The 22,682-nt window shown below is 34.5% G+C and overlaps 1 protein-coding gene across 1 annotated transcript; it reads right to left on the bottom strand.

Annotated features, from left to right (window-relative positions):
* Positions 1–2,044: 2,044 nt before the first annotated feature.
* CLIC2 (chloride intracellular channel 2) lies at positions 2,045–20,950 on the bottom strand. The gene is made up of 6 exons (XM_010967096.3): positions 20,646–20,950; positions 13,221–13,330; positions 12,970–13,095; positions 5,089–5,195; positions 3,392–3,573; positions 2,045–2,615 (listed from the first exon to the last, which is right to left on the bottom strand). The coding sequence occupies exons 1-6, from the start codon at positions 20,700–20,702 to the stop codon at positions 2,454–2,456; spliced, it is 744 nt and encodes a 247-aa protein (XP_010965398.1). The 5' UTR covers positions 20,703–20,950; the 3' UTR covers positions 2,045–2,453.
* Between the last annotated feature and the right edge of the window lie 1,732 nt (positions 20,951–22,682).

Here is a 22,682-nt window from a genome sequence, read left to right as displayed (position 1 = left end):
AGTAAAGATGCGTAATAGAAAGATAAGACCTCCAGAGATGCTGCACAGGAAATACAGGCATACTTTCTCAAGGATGCCTGTGAGGAAAACAATAAACAAGTGATCCATAAGGATCATGGGCATTGTTTAAAGGGAAAAATATTCATTGATCTCATCTCCTTCTGGGAATACTCTATAATGGGACCAATATGAGAAATACTAAATCAAACAAAAAATAAACGACAAACCACTTCTTTAGTCTTTTGGTGGTTTTTGTATTCCTGAATGCTATAGATTGAATTGTGTCTCCCCTCCCCTCAAATTCATATGTTGAAGCACTAATCTCAATGTGATGGTATTTGGAGATGAGTCCTTTGGGAGATAATTAGGTTTACATGAGGTCATGATAAAAGGGTCCACATGATGCGATTAGTGCCCTTAGAAGAAGAGACAACATAGGCGCTCTCTCTCATTCTCTCTCTGCTTTTTAAGGATACAGTAAGAAAGCACATGTCTACAATCCAGGAAAAGAGCTCTCACCAGAAACTGACCATATCAGCACTTTTATCTGAATTTCTAGTTTCCAGAACTGTGAAAAAATAAAATTCTATTCTTTAAGCCAACTAGTCTATGGTTTGTTTTTTTTTTTTTACAGCAGCCTGAGCAGACTAATATATTGAGTAAGATTGAACTGGGCTTTCATGTGTATTTGATGTTTGTAAATGTGGAAACCAAGATTGATTTAGTATTTTTTCCTAATGTATGAAGCAAAATACAGTAATTGTATATGCATTTTTTCATTCTTCAAAGTTGAAAATACAGACAAGGTGCTTACTTCACATCAGTTCCATATTAAATGCACACATCCAATGAAAAAAATTGCTAAAAAGTTAAAAACATTTTAGAAAAATGTACTGCCAAAATAAAAATAAGTCTGAACTAATAGAAAATATGATGGTTGTGGATTTTAAAATATCCCTTTCATGGATAAGAAGTATGCCCAGAGATCTTCTCGGTCCCAAACTACAGCCCACTATTTAAATACTACCTTCAAATATTACCAAAAGGGATAATATAAAAGGAAAGTTTTTATAAAGGAAAACACCAAGATTCATACATAAAGATAGACTGAAAGAGTTACTCCCAAGGAACAGAATAAAGGCCTAATCAAGGAATACTTTCCACTACCAGTCATTATGACCAAGTAGAACTGTTTGAGGTCAGGCTGGGGGAACACAAAAGGATGTACTTCTGTTATATAATCTTGTACTTACTCTTTTCATAACACGTGTATTATAGTTGCATGTTTAATTACCTGTCTCTATTATTGAACTGCATGTTTTCTGAAAACAGGGACTGTTCCTTGGGCATGAGGCAGACTTTTCTTTACATATTTCATAAGGTTGTTGTGAAGAATAAAAAAACTAAATAATAGTTAATAACATAGTAAGTACTCAATAAGTAGTTACTGAATTGAATTGTATTGATTTAAGAAGATAATAATCCTTTTCCCTAGGAGGGTTATTCTAAGCTATATCAATACCTGTGCAATTGGATAAGACTTAAGTACCAAGAGTTAAGTTCAGCCTTTGTTTTCAAATTTGAGTGATTTGATTGTAATTTAACATGTAAATTTGAGTTCATATAGTAATGGAATATTTTAAATTCTATAGAAAGATTTTTGATTATCCTTTAAGAATGGTTTGCTTTATCCTTTAATGGATAACAACAACACCTTTTGGTCAGTCAAATTGCTTAGCTTCCTTCTTATATCTGTTGAATAAAAGATCTAATTTCCTTTGCAACTTTGCCATATTTTTGCTTCTAATATTTAAAAAATTACTACTATGTTTTATCTAATGAGTGCTTGCTCATTTAACAACAATGTAATCTGGTCATAAGGTTCATATTCTCATCTCTGACTATGAGTTAGTCATATTTCTAGGTCTTGATCTTGATCTCTTCCTAGAGCTGATTTTTAAAAAATCATTCTTTTAAGATTTGCCTCTCTAATATGCTCACTCTCTGATTCATTATTCACATGATAAATAAACTTATGCATGTATTAAACTAGCAAAAACGTAAAATTGTTTTTAATGATTTAGATGGAAATGTTTCTAAGGAACAGTTTGAGATCGTGGCTATATGTCATTTGTAACTTCAACCATCTATTGACATGATGCATTCTGCATTCTAGGAATTTAATCAAATAGCAAAAGATCTTTATGATTTCCATGTCATTTAAGATTACAGTGGTTGTGTAATAGGAATTTTAAAAATTAAGTGAAAACATGAAGACCTTTAAAATACACAATGAGCAGATAGTTTGGATTAACTAGAGACAGAAAATATAGCATTCTTCATAAAAGAGTTGGACAGAAGAAACAATATTTTGCATATTCTTATTTCCAAGAAACTGTCTAATATGATAACAAGTGAAAAACAAATGAACTTCTTCTACTGAAAGAGCTGTTCTAACTCTTCTGTTTAGCCACACTTGCATAGGTATTTTCAATTTCTTTGTCTTCAGGACACGTGTGGGTAAATTCTTCACGGGCATAAGCATTCTGGAGATAGCGCCAGACACCTGAGAATTCTCCTGGAATGTCAAAGTCACGGTATTTCTTTGCAGCAACCTAGGGTTTGGGGGGAAAAAAGAAGAAAAAGCAGTTGGTAGTAAGAGGCATCAGTAATATACCTAGTGTATAAAAACATATCTCAAGAGTCAAGATCATCAAGGACATGTTATCTGCACAAAAAGTACTAAAAAATAAATTTAAAGAATCTTGGATTTACTACTTTAATATTTTGTCTACAAATGTAGACGAAACTCTATGCTTTTAATCATATTTATATTTATGCTGTATTTAATTATGAATGTGTATAGAAGAAGGAAGCACAGGAAAAAGCACATATGTCTCCCCAGGACTAAAAGTTTGTTTAGGATCCTGACAGTGTCTTATTTTTTATGTATTCTCTGTGTCTGGCATAGCACCTGAGATAGAATAAGTTCTGTTCAGTACAAATTTGTTAAATTAATGTTTATATCATAATAATAATATTAATAGCCCACATTATTGTCACTTGTTATGATCCAGACACTGTTCTAAGTATTTCACATACCTTAATTTATTTAATTTTCTCAACTATTCCATGAAATGGGTAATATTACCCTTGTTCTATAGACAAGGCAGTAGAAAACACTTTAGGAAAAAAGAAACAGGCAGTTTTTATGTTTCCCAGAGGAGATAATTCTGGACTTTTCCTCTGAGGAGAAAAAGGAGACATACACTATGCATAATGATGATGACGAAGTCATCATATAAAAACCTCACACTGAATGGTTACTGTGCTTCCTGCTGGCAACTCCCAAATTGCTCCCAATCATTCAGCCTGCCCTATAAAGACTTACTTTAATAATGTTCAGTTTTGGTAACAAACTGCAGTCAGCCAGTGTCAGCTGATCCCCATCCAAGAACAATCTTCTGGAAACTGTGAGTTCCTCAGCACTGTCTGGATCAATTTCATCCAGAAGTGGGGTGTTTAAGTAGTCATCCAGACGCTTAAATTCTCTAAGCAGAGATTTTTCAAAATCTGAGGCAATGAAGTCATAGGGTTACTTATAAATGTATTGTCTTCATGACTAAATACATTCTCAAAATGTTTTTCATATACTTAGATATCTCTATCTATACACACTGTTTACACTGGCTCTTCAAAATATATATAGTTAACTAGAATGCTTGACTACCACCTAATAAGACAGAATCAGATGTTTAATCAAATAGCGAGTGGAAATATTTTTGGACTTTTATTGAGGAGTTACATTGGGAGGAGTCAAAGAAAGAAAGAAAGAAAAGTAATATATATTATTACTTAACATAGAAGAGTCAGAAAGTGGAATCAGAAAATAATAGCTCTCATGACTCAGAGAATAGTAAACCTATTCAAGAATGCTTGTGGGAGATGGTAGGTGCTATGGTTTCAGAAACCTTAGAGGTACACAGGACTGGGAAAGTTGCAGGGGTTAAGAAATACAATCCTGCAGTTATTTCACATCTGGCATGTCAATGTTCTAATTGTGCAAGGTTGGTAATTGCTATATTGAATCTTAGGTTCTAAAGGCAATAAAACTTCATACAAAGGAATTTCAGAAGAGAGAACATTTCTCCAAAGAAGACATACAGATAGCCAACATGCACATGAAAAGATGCTCAACATCACTAATTATTAGAGAAATGCAAATCAAAACTACAATGAGGTATCACGTCACACCAGTCAGAATGGCCATCATTCAAAAGTCCACAAATGACAAATGCTGGAGAGGCTGTGGAGAAAAGGGAGCCCTCCTACACTGCTGGTGGGAATGCAGTTTGGTGCAGCCACTATGGAGAACAGTATAGAGGTTCCTTAAAAAACTAACAATAGAGTTACCATATGATCCAGCAATGCCACTCCTGGGCATATATCCATAAAAGATGAAAAATCTAATTCAAAAAGATACATGCACCCCAATGTTCACAGCAGAACTATTTACAATAGCCAAGACATGTAAGCAACCTAAATGTCCATCAACAGATGACTAGATAAAGAAGATGTGGTATGTATATACAATGGAATAAAAAAAGTATAAAATAATGTCATTTGCAGCAACATGGATAGACCTAGAGATTATCATAATAAGTGAAGTATGTCAGGCAAAGACAATAATCATATAATATCACTTATATGTGGAATCTTTAAAAAATGATACAAATGAACTTATTTATAAAACAGAAACAGACTCACAGACATAGAAAACTATCTTATGGTTCCCAAAGGGGAAAGGGGGTGGGGGGTGGAGGGATAAATTAGGAGTTTGGGATTAACAGATAAACACTGCTGCATATAAAATACAACAAGTTTGTACTCTATAGCACAGGGAACTATATTTAATACCTTGTAATAACCTATAATGGAAAATAATCTGAAAAAGATTATATATATAATTAAAAAGATTATATATAGATGAATCACTTTGCTATTCACCTGAAACTAACACAAAATTGTAAATAAAATATATTTCAAATAAAAAAAGATTGGAGAAAAATTCAAAAAATGATATCTTACTCTTATTTGCCTCCTTTTGTGTATTCTTAATGTATGCAGAAAACTTGGCAAAGAGGTTACAGCCCACATCAAAGGACTCCTTGTTCTTGGGACTCAGGTGAGGATACCTTAAAAAGAAACATCACTGCACTATCATTCACACATAATAAGACAGAGACCAGGTGTCCTAGCTTGCATTCTACTGAGACTGGAGATTTTGGAAAACTGTGCTGGAAATTGAAGGTCCTGAGAAATCTCTCATTGGAAATATGTCTTTTCCCCAATCTGAGAATACTTTAGTTTCTAAATTTCACCAGGAAATCAGGTATCTGGAATTCAAAACTCATTTACCTATAGAAACAATGTTTCAAACAGCAGTTAGGTCCCCATATTTGCTCCCACTGCCAACCTTATTCCTCACACTCCCTGTCTATTATCCACCTGCTGTCAGAACAATCATGTAAAATGTAAGTATATTATGTCTCTTCCTTACTCATTACCTTGGAATGTTCCCATGTCATTCAGACTCAGAAGTCAAGTCCTCACAGTCGTCTGTCTACAAGGGCCAATATGATCTGACCCCACCTTACCTGTCTCATCACCTCTTCCTACTCTCTTCCTTACTTTGCTTCACACTGACCTCCTTGTTGTTCTTCAAATAGACCTGACAAGCTGCCACCCCAGGGCCTTTTCACTTGGTCTGCCCTTAAATAGAGTGCTTTTCCTGATATATGCACATGGCCTGCTCCCCTTCTTTTTTCAGGTCTTTTTATCTGTTATCTTCTCCTAAGTAAGGGCTTTCTCTGACCACCTTGCCTGACATTGCAACCTCTACCCTGTCCCTAACACCCACTACTTCCCTCCCTTGACTTAGTTTTTCTTAGTATTTGTCATCATCTAAAATAGTTTATATTTTGCTTTTAAATCTTGCTTATTTACTGTCCTCCCTAACTAAAATGTAAGCTCTGCTAGAACAGAAAGTTTTTTCCCATTTTTTATTCACTGATGTCTCTCAAGTGTCTAGAATAGTACCTGACACTTAGTAAATATTTGTCAAATGATTAAATTTATTAATTTCCTTAACTTGATAAAAAGTATCAATCAAACATTTTCAGCAAGCATCATTTTAAAAGATGAAATGTTAGAGCTATTTCCTTTAAAACCACTAAAGGATGAGGATAATCATGATCCCTACTGCTCTTTAACATTGTGCTGAATGTACTAACCAGTAAGACAAGTAAAAACACCATTTAAAACAGTGAGTCTACATTTTTTACATTATATTTAGTAACAAAACAGGAATGCCTACAATTACTATTATAGTTGACATTGTTTTTGAGATTTTACCAAGTGGAAAAAGACAATAACATAAAGCAATCAGTATTATTGGAAGAGAAGCAACAATGTAATTATATACCTAGAAAAACCAAGAAAGTATAGGAAAAATTTCTAGAATTAATGAGCTATTTTTGATAAGGTGGCTAAATACAAGTCAAACATTTTAGAAATAACTTTTATATGCTAGCAATAACCAGAAATAAATGGATATTAGCAGCATATTAAATTTACAATAGTAACAAAAGTATAAAATATTTAGCAATAATTTAATACAAAGTGTATAGAACAAATAAAAAAGCAGAACAAAATAAAATATCATGAAAGAACATAAGACAGGCACTTAGGTTGATAACCTAAGCATCTGTCAGCAAAAGGCTGGATAAAGAAGATGTGGTTTTATACACACACATACACTGGAATATTACTCAGCCATGAGAAAGAAGGAAATCCTGCTATTTGAGCCAACATGAATGGATCTTAAGAGCATTATGTTAAGTGAGACGGGCTGCACAGAGAAATACAAACATTGTATGACATCACTTACATGTGGAATCATGAAAAGCCAAACTCATAAAAACTGAGATTAGAATCATGGTCACAAGAGGCTGTGGACTGGAGAAATTGGGGAGATGTTATTTAAGAGTAAAAACTTGTAACTGGCGGATAAGTAAGCCCAGGAAATCTAATCCACAGTGTTGTGATTAGAGTCAACCATACTCTATTATAAATTTCAAAGTTTCTAATACATTAGATCTTCACTGTTATCACCACAAAAAGAAATATTAATTATTTTATGGGATAAAGGTGTTAGCTGATGCTATGGGGGTAATCATATTGCAATACATAAATGTATCAAATCAACATGTTGTATACCTTAAACCTAAATAAACAATGTTATATGACAATCATATCTCAATTTAAAAAAAAAAAAAAGAACATAAGATGATACCCAAACAAATATACAAATCAAGTCCTCTGATGGGATGAATTCACGTCATAAAAATGAAATTTGTTCAAATAGTAATACAAATTAAATGCAATTTCAATTAAAAGCCCAATTTTTAAAAACTGAGATAAAATTCACATAATATAACGCTTACCATTTAAACTATTTTTAAATGTATGATTCATTGTTTTTTAGTACAGCCACAGCATTGTGCAATCACCACCCCTATCTATTTTCAGAACATTTTCATCACACAAAAAGGAAACTGTGCTCACATTAAGCAGTTTCTCCCCATTTACTCCTCTTCCCATCCCCTGGAACCACTAATCTTTCTGTCTCTATGGGCTTGTTTATTTGGGGCACTTTATATAAATGGAATCATACAATGTGTGGTCATTTGTGTTTGGCTTCTTTTACTTAATATAATGTCTCAAGGTTCATTTTTTTTGGTATGTATCAGGACTTCATTCCTTTTTGTTGATGAATAATATTTCATTGTATGCATATACCACATTTTGTTTATCCAATAATCAAATGGATATTTGTGTTGTTTTTACCTTTTAGCTAGTATGAATGCTTTTGCTATGAAAAGCTGCATACATGTTTTTGTTTCAGTACCTATTAGAAATAATAAATGAATGCAGTAAAGTTGCAGGATACATGATGAATCTGCAGTAATCTATGGTTTACCTATACTCTAATAATAAACTATTAGAAAGAGAAATTATTGAAACAATCCCATTTACAATCATATCAAAAAGAATAAAATACCTTGGAATAAACTTAACCAAGGAGGTGAAAAGCCTATTCTCTAAAAACTATAAAATATTGATTAGGGAATTTGAAAATGGTATAAAGAAATGGAAAGATATCTTGTAATCTTGAACTAGGAGAATTAATAATGTTAAAATTTCCACACTGCCCAAAGCAATCTACAGATTTAGTGCAAACCCTATCAAAATACCCATGACATTTTTCACAAAACTAGAACAAATAATCCTAAAATGCATATGGAATTATAAAAGACTCTGAAATGTCAAAATAATCTTGAGAGAAAAAGAACAAACCTGGAGGTATCACATACTCTGACTTCAGACTATACTACAAAGCTACTGGCATCAAAACAGCATAATATTGGCACAAAAGCAGACACATAAATCAATGGAACAGAATAGAGAGTCAAGAAATAAACCAATGCACTTACAGTCAATTAATATATGACAAACGAGGCAAGACTATACAATGGAGAAAAGACCGTGTCTTTAATAAGTAGTGCTGGGAAAAGTGGACAGCTACATGTAAAACAATGAGATTATAAAACTTTCTCACACCATATGCAAACAATTAACTCAAAGTGGATTAAAGACCTAAATGTAAGACCTAAAACCATAAAACTCCTAGAAAAGAACATAGGCAGAACCCTTTGACCTAAATCATAGCAATTTGTTTCTTTTGCATCTGTCTCCTAAGGTAAAAGATATAAAAGCAAAAAACAAAAACAAAAACAAATGGGACCTAGTTGAACTTAAAAGATAATGCGCAGAAAAGGAAACCATTGGCAAAACGAAAAGACAGCCTATTGGATGTAAGGAAATATTTGCAAATGATATGACAATAAGGGTTAATATCCAAAGTTTATAAACATTTCAGAAAGCTCTATATCAAAAAGAAAAAAGCAACCCAATTGAAAAATGGGCATTGTGGTTTTGATTTGCATTTTGCTAATAGCTGATGACATTAAGCATTTTACATGTACTTATTAGCCATTTTTATATATTCTCTGAGAAATGTCTACTCAAATCCTTTGTCCATTTTTAAATTAAGTGTCTTTCTGATGTTGAATTGTAAGAGTACTTTAAATATTTTGGATACTAGTCACATACAAAGGAACCCCCATGATGTTATCAGCTTATTTTTCTTCAGAAAATTTGCAGACCAGGAGGAAATGGCATGATATATTTTAAGTGCTGAAAGGGAAAAACCTACAACTTAGGATACTCTACCCAGCAAAGTTATCAATTAGAAAGAGAGATAAAAACTTCTCAGACAAGCAAAAATGAAAAGAGCTCATCAGTATTAAACCAACCCTAAAAAAGTGTTAAAGGGTCTTCTCTAAAGGGAAAAGACTCTTTGTTTTTCTCTTTAGAATTCTTTCTTTGTCATTAACTTTTGCCATTTTAACTATGATATGCCTTTGTATGGGTCTCTTTGAGTTTATCTATTTGGGACTCTCTGTGCTTCCTGTGCCTGGAAATGTTTCCTTCTTCAGCTTTGGGAAGTTTTTAGACATAATTTAATCAAATACCTTTTGTACCCCTTTCTCTCTCTTTTCTCCTTTGGAGATCCCTATAATGTAAATGTTAGTTCTCTTGATGTTGCCTCAGAGGTCCATTAAACTTTTCTCATTTTTTAAAATTTGTTTTTCCTTGTGCTGTTCTGATTGGGTGATTTTCATTATTCTATCATCCATATCATCTAATTTATCTATTTTTTCTTTTGTTGCATGTGCTTTTGGTGTCATTTTTAAGAATCCATTGCCAAATACAAGCTCCTGAAGATTTACCTGTATATTTTCTTCCAAAAGTTTTATAGTTTTAGCCCATACATTAGGTCTTTGATGTACTTTGAGTTAATTTTTCTATATGGTGTGAGATAAAGGTCTAACTTTATTCTTCGGCATGTGAATGTGAATATCTAATTGTCCCAGGAACATTTGTTGGAGACACTATTCTTTCACCATTGAATGTTTTTTGGCACTCTTTAAAATTGATTGACCATAGATTTATGGGTTTATTTATGTACTTTCATTTCTATTCCAATGATCTTTAAGTCTATTATTATGCAAGTACTGCAATGTTTTGATTACTGTAGCTTTGTAGTAAATTTTGAGACTCAGGAAGTGTGAGTCCTCTCATTTTGTTTGTCCTTATCAAGACTATTTTAGCTATTTGTGGTCTCTTGCAATTCCATATGAATTTGAGGATTGGCCTTTTCATCTCTGTAAAAATACCATTGGGATTTTGGTTGGTACTGCATTGAATTAGTAGATCCCTTTGGGGAATTTTTCTATATGAATAATATGAAGTCTCCACACCCATGCATATGGAATGTTTGTATGGGTTAAACTGTGTCTCCCCAAAAACATATGTTGAAGTCATAAACTCCAATACTTCATTATGTAACTTTATTTTGAAATAGCATTGTTACTGAAATAGTTAGGATGAGGCCATAATGGAGTAAGGTGGGCCCATTAAACCAATATGACTTGTATCCTTAAAAAAGAACACCTTGTGAAGATACAGACACATAGGGAGAATGCCCTGTGAAGATGGAGGATTGGACCTATGTATCTACAATACAATGATTGCTGGAAAATCACAAGAATCTAGGTAGAAGCAAAGAAGGATACTTCTCTTATACGTTTCTGAGAGTATGGCCCTGCTGATACCTTGACTTTAGACTTCTTGCTTCCAGAACTGCAAGACAAATTTCTGTTGTTCTAAGCCACTCCTTTTGTGGCACTTTGTTATGGCAGCCCTCAGAAACTAATAAATATCTTTCCATTTAGTTAGATCTTTAAATTATTCCAGCAATGGTTTGTAGTTTTCTGTGTACAAGTTTTTATCCTCTTTGGTTAAATTTATTTCTAAGCATTTTATTATTTATGATGTCACTGTCAAATTCACCTGTTAATCAGGGAAATGCATACTAAGGTATCAATGAGGTATCACTATACCCATCAGGTTGCCACAAGTTTTAAAAGAAAGATAGCACATAGTATTACAGATATGTGGGGAAAGAGTACCTTCATACACTGATGGGTAAAGCAGTAAAAAATTGTAAAGCTATATACCATTTTAATTTTGCTGCTGGGAGCATATCCCACAGGAATAAAAACACCAGTACATAAAGACATATGAGCAAGCATGTTATTAAAACACTGGGGGTGAGGATATAGCTCAAGTGGTAGAGTGCATGCTTAGCATGCATGAGGTCCTGGGTTCAATCCCCAGTACCTCTTCTAAAAATAAACAAACTTAATTACCTCCTCCCACTGCAAAAATAAAATAATAAATAATACAATAAAAAATCACTGCTTGTAGTGATTCTAAAAATGTAAGAAAGGGGAATGTTTATCAGTAGAAGAATAGTTTGGCAACTTGTAGCACATCTGTGACACGGACTATTATGGAGCCATTAAAATAATAAGTTAAATCTGTACCAGTATACCTGAAGAAATGAGATAAGCAAGATGCAATTTATTTATGAAGTACATTATGCTTACTATTATTATGCTCATATGAACATAGAAAAAGATATGGAAAGATACACAATGATTTTTTCACTAGTTACTTTTGGGTGCAAGAAAAGGTTGGGGACCAGATAGTAAAGGAAGGTGGATGAGGGGAAAAGAACAAAGTAAGACTTGATACTTATTGGACAAACTTGGAACAGGTGCTTAAAATCTAAGAAACCGTCAATAACAGATGAAAGAGATCTAGAATAGGCACACAGGAAAGAATCTAAAATAGTATCCCTAGTTTCTTAGGTAGGAAGAATTACGGACCAATAGAACTTGTGTGTATGTGTATATGTATATATATATACACCATACACATACACACATATATATGTGTATGTGTGTGTGTGTATGACACTATTTTTAGTGCAGTTTTAAGTTTACGGCCAGACTGCTGACCAATTAAAACTGTGAGATAATAAATCAGTGACATTTTAAGAGTGAATTTGTTGCACAGCAATAAAAAATGAATGCAGCAAGCTTATTGTTTCCAGACACTATCATTTTGGGGCAGAGATATACAGCTGTCATTCAAGTATAGACAGTGCAGTTATGGCCTCTGGCTAACTGTGAGAACTGTTTCCTGGCCCCTACCTCTTGTGTTGGGTATATTCTATCTTCATGCCATCAGTGATATAAGACTAGTCGTGACCAGTCCTTATGAACTATACAATGTTATTACCCCATGCCCTCACTCCAATTCCACCATGGGTTTCTTCTCTATTTCTATACTACAGAGAATTTACTTTCTTATTTTAAATATGCTACACATTTAAAAATAATTTAAAATGTTACATCGATTGTCTTTGTGCATTTGAAGTTGAAGGGGGAAGTTTATACATAATAGACTATATTTCTCAAACTGAAGAGCTAAAAGGTCAGACTGGATTAAAGGCTACTTCTAAATTGTAGATCTTCTGAGGGCTCTACAATAAAATAAATCTGATTTCTATCAGTATAATGCCCCCAAACATGATTATGGATCAGATAATGTCGCTGAGATTAAATGTAGCCTAAATTTACCCATCTTTCCCAGGTTTCCAAGTCTATCCTTTGCCCTTTCCTAATATACTACTTGCATCTCATAAAGTTTTAACAGCTTTACATATATTAAATAAATAATTCTGTAGTAAAGTTTTCTAATCATATATGGAGTGATCAAATGGGATCTTAGCAAATTTTTCTAGAAAGATAGCAAAAGAGAAGTCTGACATTGAAAAAGAGTTAGATGTTTAGAAGTAAGAATACTCAATCTGAAGTAAATAAGTCAATATAATAGATTATTTCATGAACAATAATATCCTGTAAAATGCTGTACCTTGGAGGAGCCAGTGTCTGTTCTAGAAACTCCTCAATTTTAATGAAGTCTGTTTTCAACTCCTTGTTATACACCAGGAAGGGAGGATTGGTACCTGGGGCTAAGTCCTTCAGCTCTTCAGGTTTTCTATGATTATTGAAAATAAGCAGAGTTAGGCCACTAGATAAACTACACATTATACAAACACCAACATTGTATTGTTATCTACTGATTTTAATCCCCAGAATGAAACATGTCCTGATTTTTCTTACCTGGTCATGTCAACAGTAGTCACATTGAATTTAACTCCTTTAAGCCAGAGGATCATAAAAAGGCGTTGGCAAAAGGGACAGCTTCCAATACTCTCCCCGTCACTTCCAGCCTATTAAGATAAAGAAAAGCCTCATTCATTCATTCGCTCAACATGTATTGAGTGCCTTACCAGGAAATGATAGTGCTTAATCTCATGAATTCTACCATCTGTGGGCAGAGAGAGATAGTGAATCCAGTAATCTCATTGTATGTACAATTACAAGTGTGATGAATATATAACAATAAATAATACATTTTATATATTGCCAGAATGTATATAACCATTTCCTATTGAACCATTTTAGATATTCCAAAATTTTTGCTATCCGAAGTACTTTAGCAACAAATATTTCTGAGCATATAACTTGTTCCATTTTTGAGATTGTATGTTTAGAGCTAATCTTTAAAATGAGAATGCTGAGTAAAGAGTATGTGCATTTTCCATTTTGGTAGATCTTGCAAAATTTCCTTCTTCAAAGGTATTTCCCATATGTTCCTTGGCCATTTGATTTCCTTATTCTGTGAATTGTTTGTTGATGACAACTTTACATTTTTTTTATTAAGTTGATGACTTTTTCCTTATTACTTTGGAAAAAATTGCTTTTATACTAAAGATGCTAACTCTTCGTGATACATGTTATATGCAATTTTAAAAATATGTCTTGCATAAAATTTTAATTTTACATAAAATCTTACATTGTTTTCCTTTATGCAATCTGGTTTTTCTGATCTGCTTATATGGCCATTAAATACATCATGATTGCAAAGAAAAAATTACTTTCCTGTTTTGTTTTACTATAAAGATATTTTCTCATGTTTTCCTCTAGTACATTTATGACTTAATTTTTACATTTGTTTCATCTATTTGGCATTTATTTTGGCATAAGAAGTGCACTAGGACTCCAGGTTTATTATTTTTTTTTTTATAAATAGTTGTCAACATCCTTCATTTAAAAATTCATCTTTCCCGCACTGATTGACAACAATACACTTTTCTGCTTTAAAATTTTATACATATTTACATTTATCTATGGGTCTTATATTCATTTATTCATTCACTCTCCCAATAAATATTTACTGAAAAATAATTGTGTTTAACATAAACCAGACATAATTATATATGTACATAGACATATATATAATTATACATTGTATAATGTACATATGTATATAATACCCCCAAATTTAACTTTCAGGTTTTTTTAAACTTTGTTTTAAACTGAGATAAATTCTTTGAAGGAAGAACATGCATGTTATGAGTGTGTAACAGAGAAACACAATCTATATGGGGTCTGTCAGGGAAGACATTTCCTAAGGAAGCTGCATTTAAACTGAGTTCAAAGGGTAAGAGCTAACTAGGTGAATGGGCATGAAGAGGGCATTCTAGAACAAGAGAATAGCATATCCAAAGGTTTTGCAACAGGCTTGCACACGACATATATAAGGAACTGAATGAAAGAGGGTCAATGTGGCTGGTATTTAAAGTGAGGGAGAGAAGAGAAAAATGCAATAAACTGGGCTACATCAAAGCTAAAGTCTACTTTTTGAAAGAACTGTAAAGAAAATGAAAAATGTCTTGTATCCAAAATATATAAATATATGAATAAAGAACTCTTACAATTCAATAAAAACTACCCAACTTAAAATGGGCAATAAATTTAAATACTTTACAAAAAATATACAGATGGTAAGTAAGGACATGCAAAAATGCTCAACATCATTAGGGAATGTCAAATTAAAATCACAATGGGATACAACTACACATAAATTAGAATAATGGAAATTAAAAATAGTGACCATACCAAGTATTGGCAGGAATGTAGATCAACTGGAACTGATATACTCTTGTTGGGAGTGTAAAATGGTACACCTGTTTTATAAAGAGTTTTTCAAAGTTAAAAATGTACCTACTATATGACCCAGCAATTCTAATCCTAGATTCTTACCCAAGAGAAATGAAAGCATATAGGCATAGAAAGACTTGTACATGAATGTTCATAGCAACTTTATTCATAATAGCCCCAAACTGGAAACAACATAAATGTCCTTCAGTGGGTGAATGAATAAACAAATATGGTACCACTCATGCAGCTGAAGACTTCAGCAATAAAAAAGGAATGAACTATTGCTGCATATAGCAATACGGGCAAATCTCATAATAATTATACTGAGTGACAGAACCCAGACCACCGCCTTCCCCCAAATAAAGAGTACATACTGTATGATTCAATATAGAAAATTTTAGAAAATACAAACCAATATCTCCTTAAAGAAAGCAGATCAGTGCTCATCTGGCAAGGGGGTATGGGGTAGGGTTGGGAAGATTGACAGCATAGAGATACAAGGGGACTTTCTGAGATGATGGAAATATTCTATATTTTGATTGGGGTAGTGGTTATGTGTATACATTTGTGAAAAGCCATTTGATTGTGCACTTAAAATAAGTCCATACTATTTTATGTAAATTATACCTCAATAAAATGTATTACAATGGAAAAGTACGAAAAGAAGAACAGAAAAACCTCAAATAAATGATATTATGCAGAGGCTGCAGATACTGCAATGAGAAAGGAAAGGGTATAACCATGGAAGGGGGTGATAATAAAGTCAAGGATTAGGACGTCTAAAGAAAATATAGGTCAGTGTGTGGAGTAAAAAAACGGGGAAGAAATTCAGTTTGGGATATGTCGAGGTTGAAGTGTCTAAAACGTGAATCTCCCATGAAGACAATACATCATATATTGAAGTGTTAACCCCCAATGTGATTGTATTTGGAGGTGAAGTCTTTGGGAAATAATAGGTTTAGATGTGGTTATGAAGGTATAATGGCTTTATAAGGAGAGACCAGGGAGCTTCATTCCTCTTTCTCTCCCCTCACCGTGCATGCAAGGACACAGCAAGAAGGCACCTATCTATAATAAGCCAGGAAGAGAGTCCTCACCAGAAACTGATCATGCTAACACCTTGATCTTGGACATAATTCTTATTTTTGGCAAATTTTCCTTTTCCTGGCAGTGAGTGTGACAGAGGAAATGTTTGTTGTTGCTCTTTTGTGGTGTCAGGGAGTGAAGAGATATGGGAAAAGGCAACAAAACTTGGCAGCTGAACTTCTTTGTAACAGAGGTCAGACTAAGTATCCAATCATAACTGGGCTTAGTGAGTGGAAACTTGATTGGGGTGGGAGGCAGGAAGAAGAATGAAGTCTGACAATAGATACAGCAGGAAGGGTGGATCGCCTTTGGCAAAAGGAAAGTCAAAACAGTAAGGTGTGGGGGAAATGCAGTACAATTTTACAGGAAAACTGAACTTTTTTCTGTTTATAATAAGTGCCATCATGCACAAGTTTAGGATGTAAATTTCCTAGCCTGACTGATGAATTACCTACTTAAGTATCTTTTGTTGGCAAAGACAGAATGTGGTCGTTCACCAAAACATTCACAGGGAACTATGTTCAATATCTTGTAGTAACTTATGGTGAAAACTTTTTCCCTTTGTGTTTGTGATCTAAGTTTATAAACATGAAAAATAATAATGGCCATAATATCTGACACATGTTGAGTGTTTACTATGTTAACAACTACTGTGTCTTATATATTTATTTTATTTAATCTTCACAATGAAGATGATCCTGTGAAGTAGGTTCTTGTTTCACAGAGGAAGAAATTGAGGCTCAGAGAAGCTGATTTGCTAAAGTACATTCAGCTACACAAGAGTTGATGACATATATACTCTTCTCATGTAGCTAACCCAGGACTGTCTACTCCAGAATCCACACTCAAGCACTGCTTTCTCCCATCTAATAGTTTTTTTCAAAATTTTTATCGAAGTATAGTCAGTTCACAATGTTGTGTCAATTTCTGGTGCACAGCACAATGCTTCAGTCATACATGAACATACATATATTCATTTTCATATTCTTTTTCACCATAAGTTACCACAAGATATTGAATATAGTTCATTGTGATATACAGTATGAACTAGTTGTTTATTTGTTTTATGTAGTTAGTGTCTGCAAATCTCAAACTCCCAATTTATCCCTTCCAATCCCTTCCCCACTGGTAACCACAAGTTTGTTTTCTATGTCTGAGAGTCTGTTTCTGTTTTGTAAATAAGTTCATTTGTCTTTTTTTCTTTAGATTACACGTATAAGTGATCTCATGTGGTATTTTTCTTTCTCTTTCTAGCTAAATTCACTTAGAATGACATTCTCCAGGGACATCCATGTTGCTGAAAATGGCATTATGTTGTTTTTATGGCTGAATAGTATTCCATTGCATAAATATACGATTTCTTTATCCAGTCATCTGTCATTGGACACTTAGGTTGTTTCCATGTCTTGGCTATTGAAATAGTGCTGCTATGAACATTGGGGTGCATAAATCTTTTTGAATTAAGGTTCCCTCTGGATATATGCCCAGAAGTGGGATTGCTGGATCATATGGTAAGTCTTTTGAGGAATCTCCATACTGTTTTCCACAGTGGCTGCACCAAACTGCATTCCCACCAGCAGTGTAGGAGGGTTCCCTTTTCTCCACAGCCTCTCCAGCCTTTGTCATTTGTGGACTTTTGAATGATGGCCATTCTGACTGGTGTGAGGTGATACCTCATTGTAGTTTTGATTTGCATTTCTCTGATAATTAGCAATATTGAGCATTTTTTCATGTACCTATTGGCCATTTGTATGTCTTCATTGGAGAATTGCTTGTTTAGGTCTTCTGCCCATTTTTGGATTGGGCTGTTTGCTTTTTTCTTACCATCTAATAGTTTTGTTGGATTTTTAAAATTAAGCAGTCTTTATGATAGTGTTTATGATAGTTATAAGAGAATTTGAAAATAGTCTGAACATTCAGAGAAAAGTAACATTTCTTTCTTGTTTTCCACATAGATAATTTTTTTTTCAAAACATTTATCAAGACTAAAATATTACATTCAGGATTTTGGTCCAAATATTAGGGTCTATAACATTACCTACAAATCTACTAAAACTTAATTTTAGGCTGGTGGAGAATAGAAAAACTCCATTTATCAATGAACAACAAACCAATAAGGTAAATTCTGCATTTGGAGAAAATAAAACATGTGTTAGAAATTCCTTTGTTTTTAGTTCCTGGATATAAATCTTGTGCAAATCATTCAGAGCTGAAAGGCAATTTTTTCACTGACTACATGGAACACATAGGGCTATGTGATAGAAATTCTTAATTGTGACAGGAAAGTACTTACTTTCTTGTAGGGATCCCTTTAGTGGTAATGGGGAAGTTGCGGTAGAGTTTTTAAGCGCCATAGTCAGAAGTAGTTGGGGAAATTACATACTTATTTAATCTTTAGAAAGATACCAAATTATCTATAAGTGAGATATGATTGGTAAAGAGTAGTGCTTTTTAAACTTACTCATTAATATTTTTCACCCTTCTCAATCCCCATTCCCTCTCCCAGTATCTTCCATGAAACTTCCAGGGATCTTCGGAATACATATTAAAGCAAAGCAAAACAAAAACCTGAACCAAATTATACTCAAGTATCTTCCAGAAAATCTGTAACTTGTATTAATGTCATTAGATAAGCTTACTTCTAAAGGAGTTTATCTGATGAAATTCTGGGAACTTTTACTAGAAAGTGTGCCAAATTGAAACCAATTGAATAAGATTAGGCACAACTATTATAAAAGACTAGAATCTTAACCCAGCCATTCACTAGCTATGTGACCTGAGACAAAGTTACCTAGCTACTCTTTTCTTTAGTTTCTGTATCCATAAAATAGAGTTAATCATAAACCACTTAGCACAGTACCTGCCATATAGTAAATACTCAATAAGTGATTAGTTATTTTAATCTGAAAGTTATTACTTAATTCAACATTTGCTTATCCAGTGTGTGATTTGCTAATGTCTCCTGTCTAGATTACTACCCAAACATGGGAAGTCTATGAGGATAAACACACAACTGGCTAGAGGAGTTTGCTTGGATTGAACGAAAAAGCTTAGACAAAAGAAACACTTCAGTTATCCTATGAAGAAACATATTACCTCTGGTTTGGAATTGGTAGATGTAAAAAGCCAGTTAAGATATTAAAGCCTATTTACATTGTATCTGAGCAGTCACATGTTTTATTAGAGTCCAGAGATAAGAGAAGTAGCTCTTATACCCCATAGTCCAGAAAACACTTAGTTGGAGTATTTTGCTATGCAAGAATTTGAGTTTCTCTCCTGTAATTTTGAAAAGGCAGGTTAATTGTGTCCTTGGTGTATATATGTGACTAGTTGCTAAATATTTTTAAATGATTATAAAAATACTACTTTGGCCAACAGGTGTTAAACCTAGTATTTGGTAAGCACACCTTATTTTATGTCTTTCTAAGCCATAAAGAGGCAATGTAGTTTTAGAGGTAAGTTACATCATTTTATTGCCTTAACTTACTTATCTAGAAATAATGAGGACAATATTACTACAATGAGGAGCACTACTATCACCACTACTCCTGATGATACTACTATACTATTATTAACCTATCTCCTAAGTTGTTGTCAGGACTAAATGAGATAATATATGTAAAATGTTTAGAAAAAGGTTAGGCATGATATAAGAGTTTGTAATTATTATTATCACCATCCTGAATACTTCTAATAGTCAATGAGAATATGAGAAAAATACTTAATACAGGCAAAGATTAAGGAAACTAGGTAATTTCTACTTGGAATAACCCATACAGAATTATTTCCTTTTCTTGATGGGCTAATTTAGAAACACATGTTCCTTTTTTCTGCTTTAGGGGTTTTCCAAAGGGCTTTTCTGAAAAATTAACACATTAAAACAAAAAACAACCAAGACAAAATGCCTCCTCCACACATACAGGCACACAAATTCCTGGCTATTTCCTCCCATAGGGTCCATGTAACCCTGCTGTGATGTTCATCCATTGTGAGATAATTTTAGAAATCTCTATTTGGACTATGTGTTGGCCCTCTTCTCCTTAAATTCAGGTCTTCTAAAACCTATCTCATAAAACACAGGTTGTGAGAGCTGGAAAGCCCTTAAGGATCATTTTGTTGGGCTCCTTCATTTTATAGATGGAAAAACAAAGAGGGACAGAGGGATTTTCCCAGGGTTACATAGGAATGCACTAACAATACAATTTAGTTTTTCTGTACCAGTCAGTCTAGTTGTCTTTCCACCATGTCTTCTTCCCTTTCTCAGATGAGATGTTTTTATATTGTTATCTAAGAGCAGCCAAACACCCAGACATTCTTCTAGGAATCAAAGTAGGTATATAATTGCAAAATTATTTCCTATTTCTAGCCCAAATGTTGAATTTTTAAAAAGAGGCTGAGGTTCAGTGCCAAGAAGTAATACATTCTGTAAGCTGTTATTATAGCTAGAAAACTTACCTTCACAAAAAGCTCAATTTCAGGGTCTGCTTGACTGCTGGGCCTCGGGCCTGCCATTTTTCTATTTTTACTGCCAGTTGTCAGTCCCTTGCCTTCTGTACAGTCCACAGTACTCACAAATTCTTTTCTTCCAGTTTTAGTCAAAGGCTTAAATGACGGTTGTGCTTTAAAAGGAAAGTTCAGCTTATAGTGGACTGAGTCAGAGCTGGGCCACTCTCTCAAGAGGTGGGGTGCAGAAAATTCTAGATGCTTGGGAACAGCTCTTGAATTCTTTTTCCTCTTCCTCTTCACCGAACATTTGAATTGAGGAGGAGCCTTAGGGGTGTGTATAAACTGGCTGCCTAGAAGGGTGGGGGTGTTTCCAGAGAGGCTTCAATGTTATGAGTCAGCATAGGAGAAGCACATACACACAAACACACACATGCAGTTTCAATATACCAAGCAGACCAGATGTTCTCTAGACCCTCCCTTTGAATCCTGGGCTCCATGCCCAGAAAATGGCCTTCTTGTGCTGTTCTTGTAACCCGAAAGCAGCAAAAAGCTCTTCCAGGAAAAGGGCCAGAAATGACTCAAGTTTTATCATTGAAAAGAATGTTTATCTAATGACATTGTCTAAATGGTGGCTTTAAAAAAAAATAAGTATACTTCAGCAAATGTCTTCTCCCTCAATTTTACTGCTGACATAGCCAGATTTCCCTTCTGGGTTACAAATTTCACTTCTCTTCTATACTTAGGGAATGTTCCCTGGGTTGGTTGAGTCTGGGGACTGACTTCTTTTTCATGTCCCACCTCATTCTTTACTTCTGGGAAGTATCACTTCCTGGTTTGGGTATCTGCATGAGGAACCACAAGCAGTTCTATATGTCTGGTTGTCAACACTGGGAACAGCAGCAAAATATCCAAATTGATCACTCGCTGTCTGCAGTGTTTGTAGCAGCTGTGTTTTCTGCCTGCCAGGATGGCGGGTAGGGTGGGGGAGGTGGGCCCTGGATTAATAAACCCCTCTGATGGGAAGAGTCTCTTTCTGCTCAGAGCTAAAGTGAACACGGGTCCACCAGCTGGGCACCACTGTGACCCTCTTTCTACGGCACCAGATGTCCCCCCTGCTCATATGGGCTATATGGGCACCTGCCATCGTCCACGTGTAAAGAATGTACTGGATAAGAGGCTTTGGGCACAACGTGGCCTTTGCCACACCTGCAGGGTTTAGGCAAGGAGTGGCTGAACGAAGGTGAGTGTTCTTCGGGGTGTGGGCCCCGATAATTTCCGAACGGTCAACAGAGTGAGAGAGAAATTCTGGTAGAGAGCTGCTGAGCTGAGCTTGTGGGTGAGTGTAGGATTGGCTGTTTGGCAGGACCTGGTGAATGCTTTGGCCATATTTTGACTCTGTTCATGCATGCTTTCACTCCAAAGATACCAAAGATAATCAATGAATGGTTACTCTGTGCCAGGATACCGGTCCACTCCCTGAGATTAGCAGCACAGGAGGACAAAAGTGTGACAAGACAACAGGAATCCAACTTTAAGCATGCTAAGTCTGAGGCATCCTCACCCTTCCGCATTCCCAGTATCACTCAGTATGAAGTCTTGTCACTTCTGCAGCCTGAATGTTTTTTTAAACCTATGCACTTCTCTTTGCCCCTACTGCTACTCAAAATTTCAACCCAGCAACACTCTTTTCCTTTTGCTTCGAAAATTTTTATTTTACAAGACCTAAATCCTTGCTTGACCTTCAGCTGTCATGGGAAAACCACCATGCTGATCATAACCACAGCAACAACAACATCATCAACAACATACAACAGCCTGATGAGCTCTGTATGACCCCTAATACATTGTCAAAGACTCAAACTTGCCTTTTGTTCCCTCTGCTTCCCAAAGTGTTTTTAAATTTTTGTATTGAGATGTAATTTACGTACCATGGAATTGACTAATTTTACGTGAACATTCAAGGATTTTTAGTACATTTATCGAGTGGTGCGGCTATCACTGCGATCCAGTATTAGATAGTTGCATCACCCCACTGGCCTCTCTCTC

This window comes from Camelus bactrianus, chromosome X (genome assembly GCF_048773025.1).
Source record: "Camelus bactrianus isolate YW-2024 breed Bactrian camel chromosome X, ASM4877302v1, whole genome shotgun sequence".
Lineage (NCBI taxonomy): Eukaryota > Metazoa > Chordata > Mammalia > Artiodactyla > Camelidae > Camelus > Camelus bactrianus.
This window is presented reverse-complemented; position numbering and strand designations above follow the sequence as displayed.

Excerpts from the sequence above, each read along its gene's own strand:
- CLIC2 (XM_010967096.3), bottom strand. The coding sequence starts at position 20,702 with ATGGCAGGCCCGAGGCCCAGCAGTCAAGCAGACCCTGAAATTGAGCTT. Across the intron at positions 5,196-12,969 it reads CAGACACTGGCTCCTCCAAG|GTATCCTCACCTGAGTCCCA; the intron begins GTACAGCATTTT and ends TTTCTTTTTAAG. Across the intron at positions 3,574-5,088 it reads ACAAAAGGAGGCAAATAAGA|ATTTTGAAAAATCTCTGCTT; the intron begins GTAAGATATCAT and ends TCATTGCCTCAG.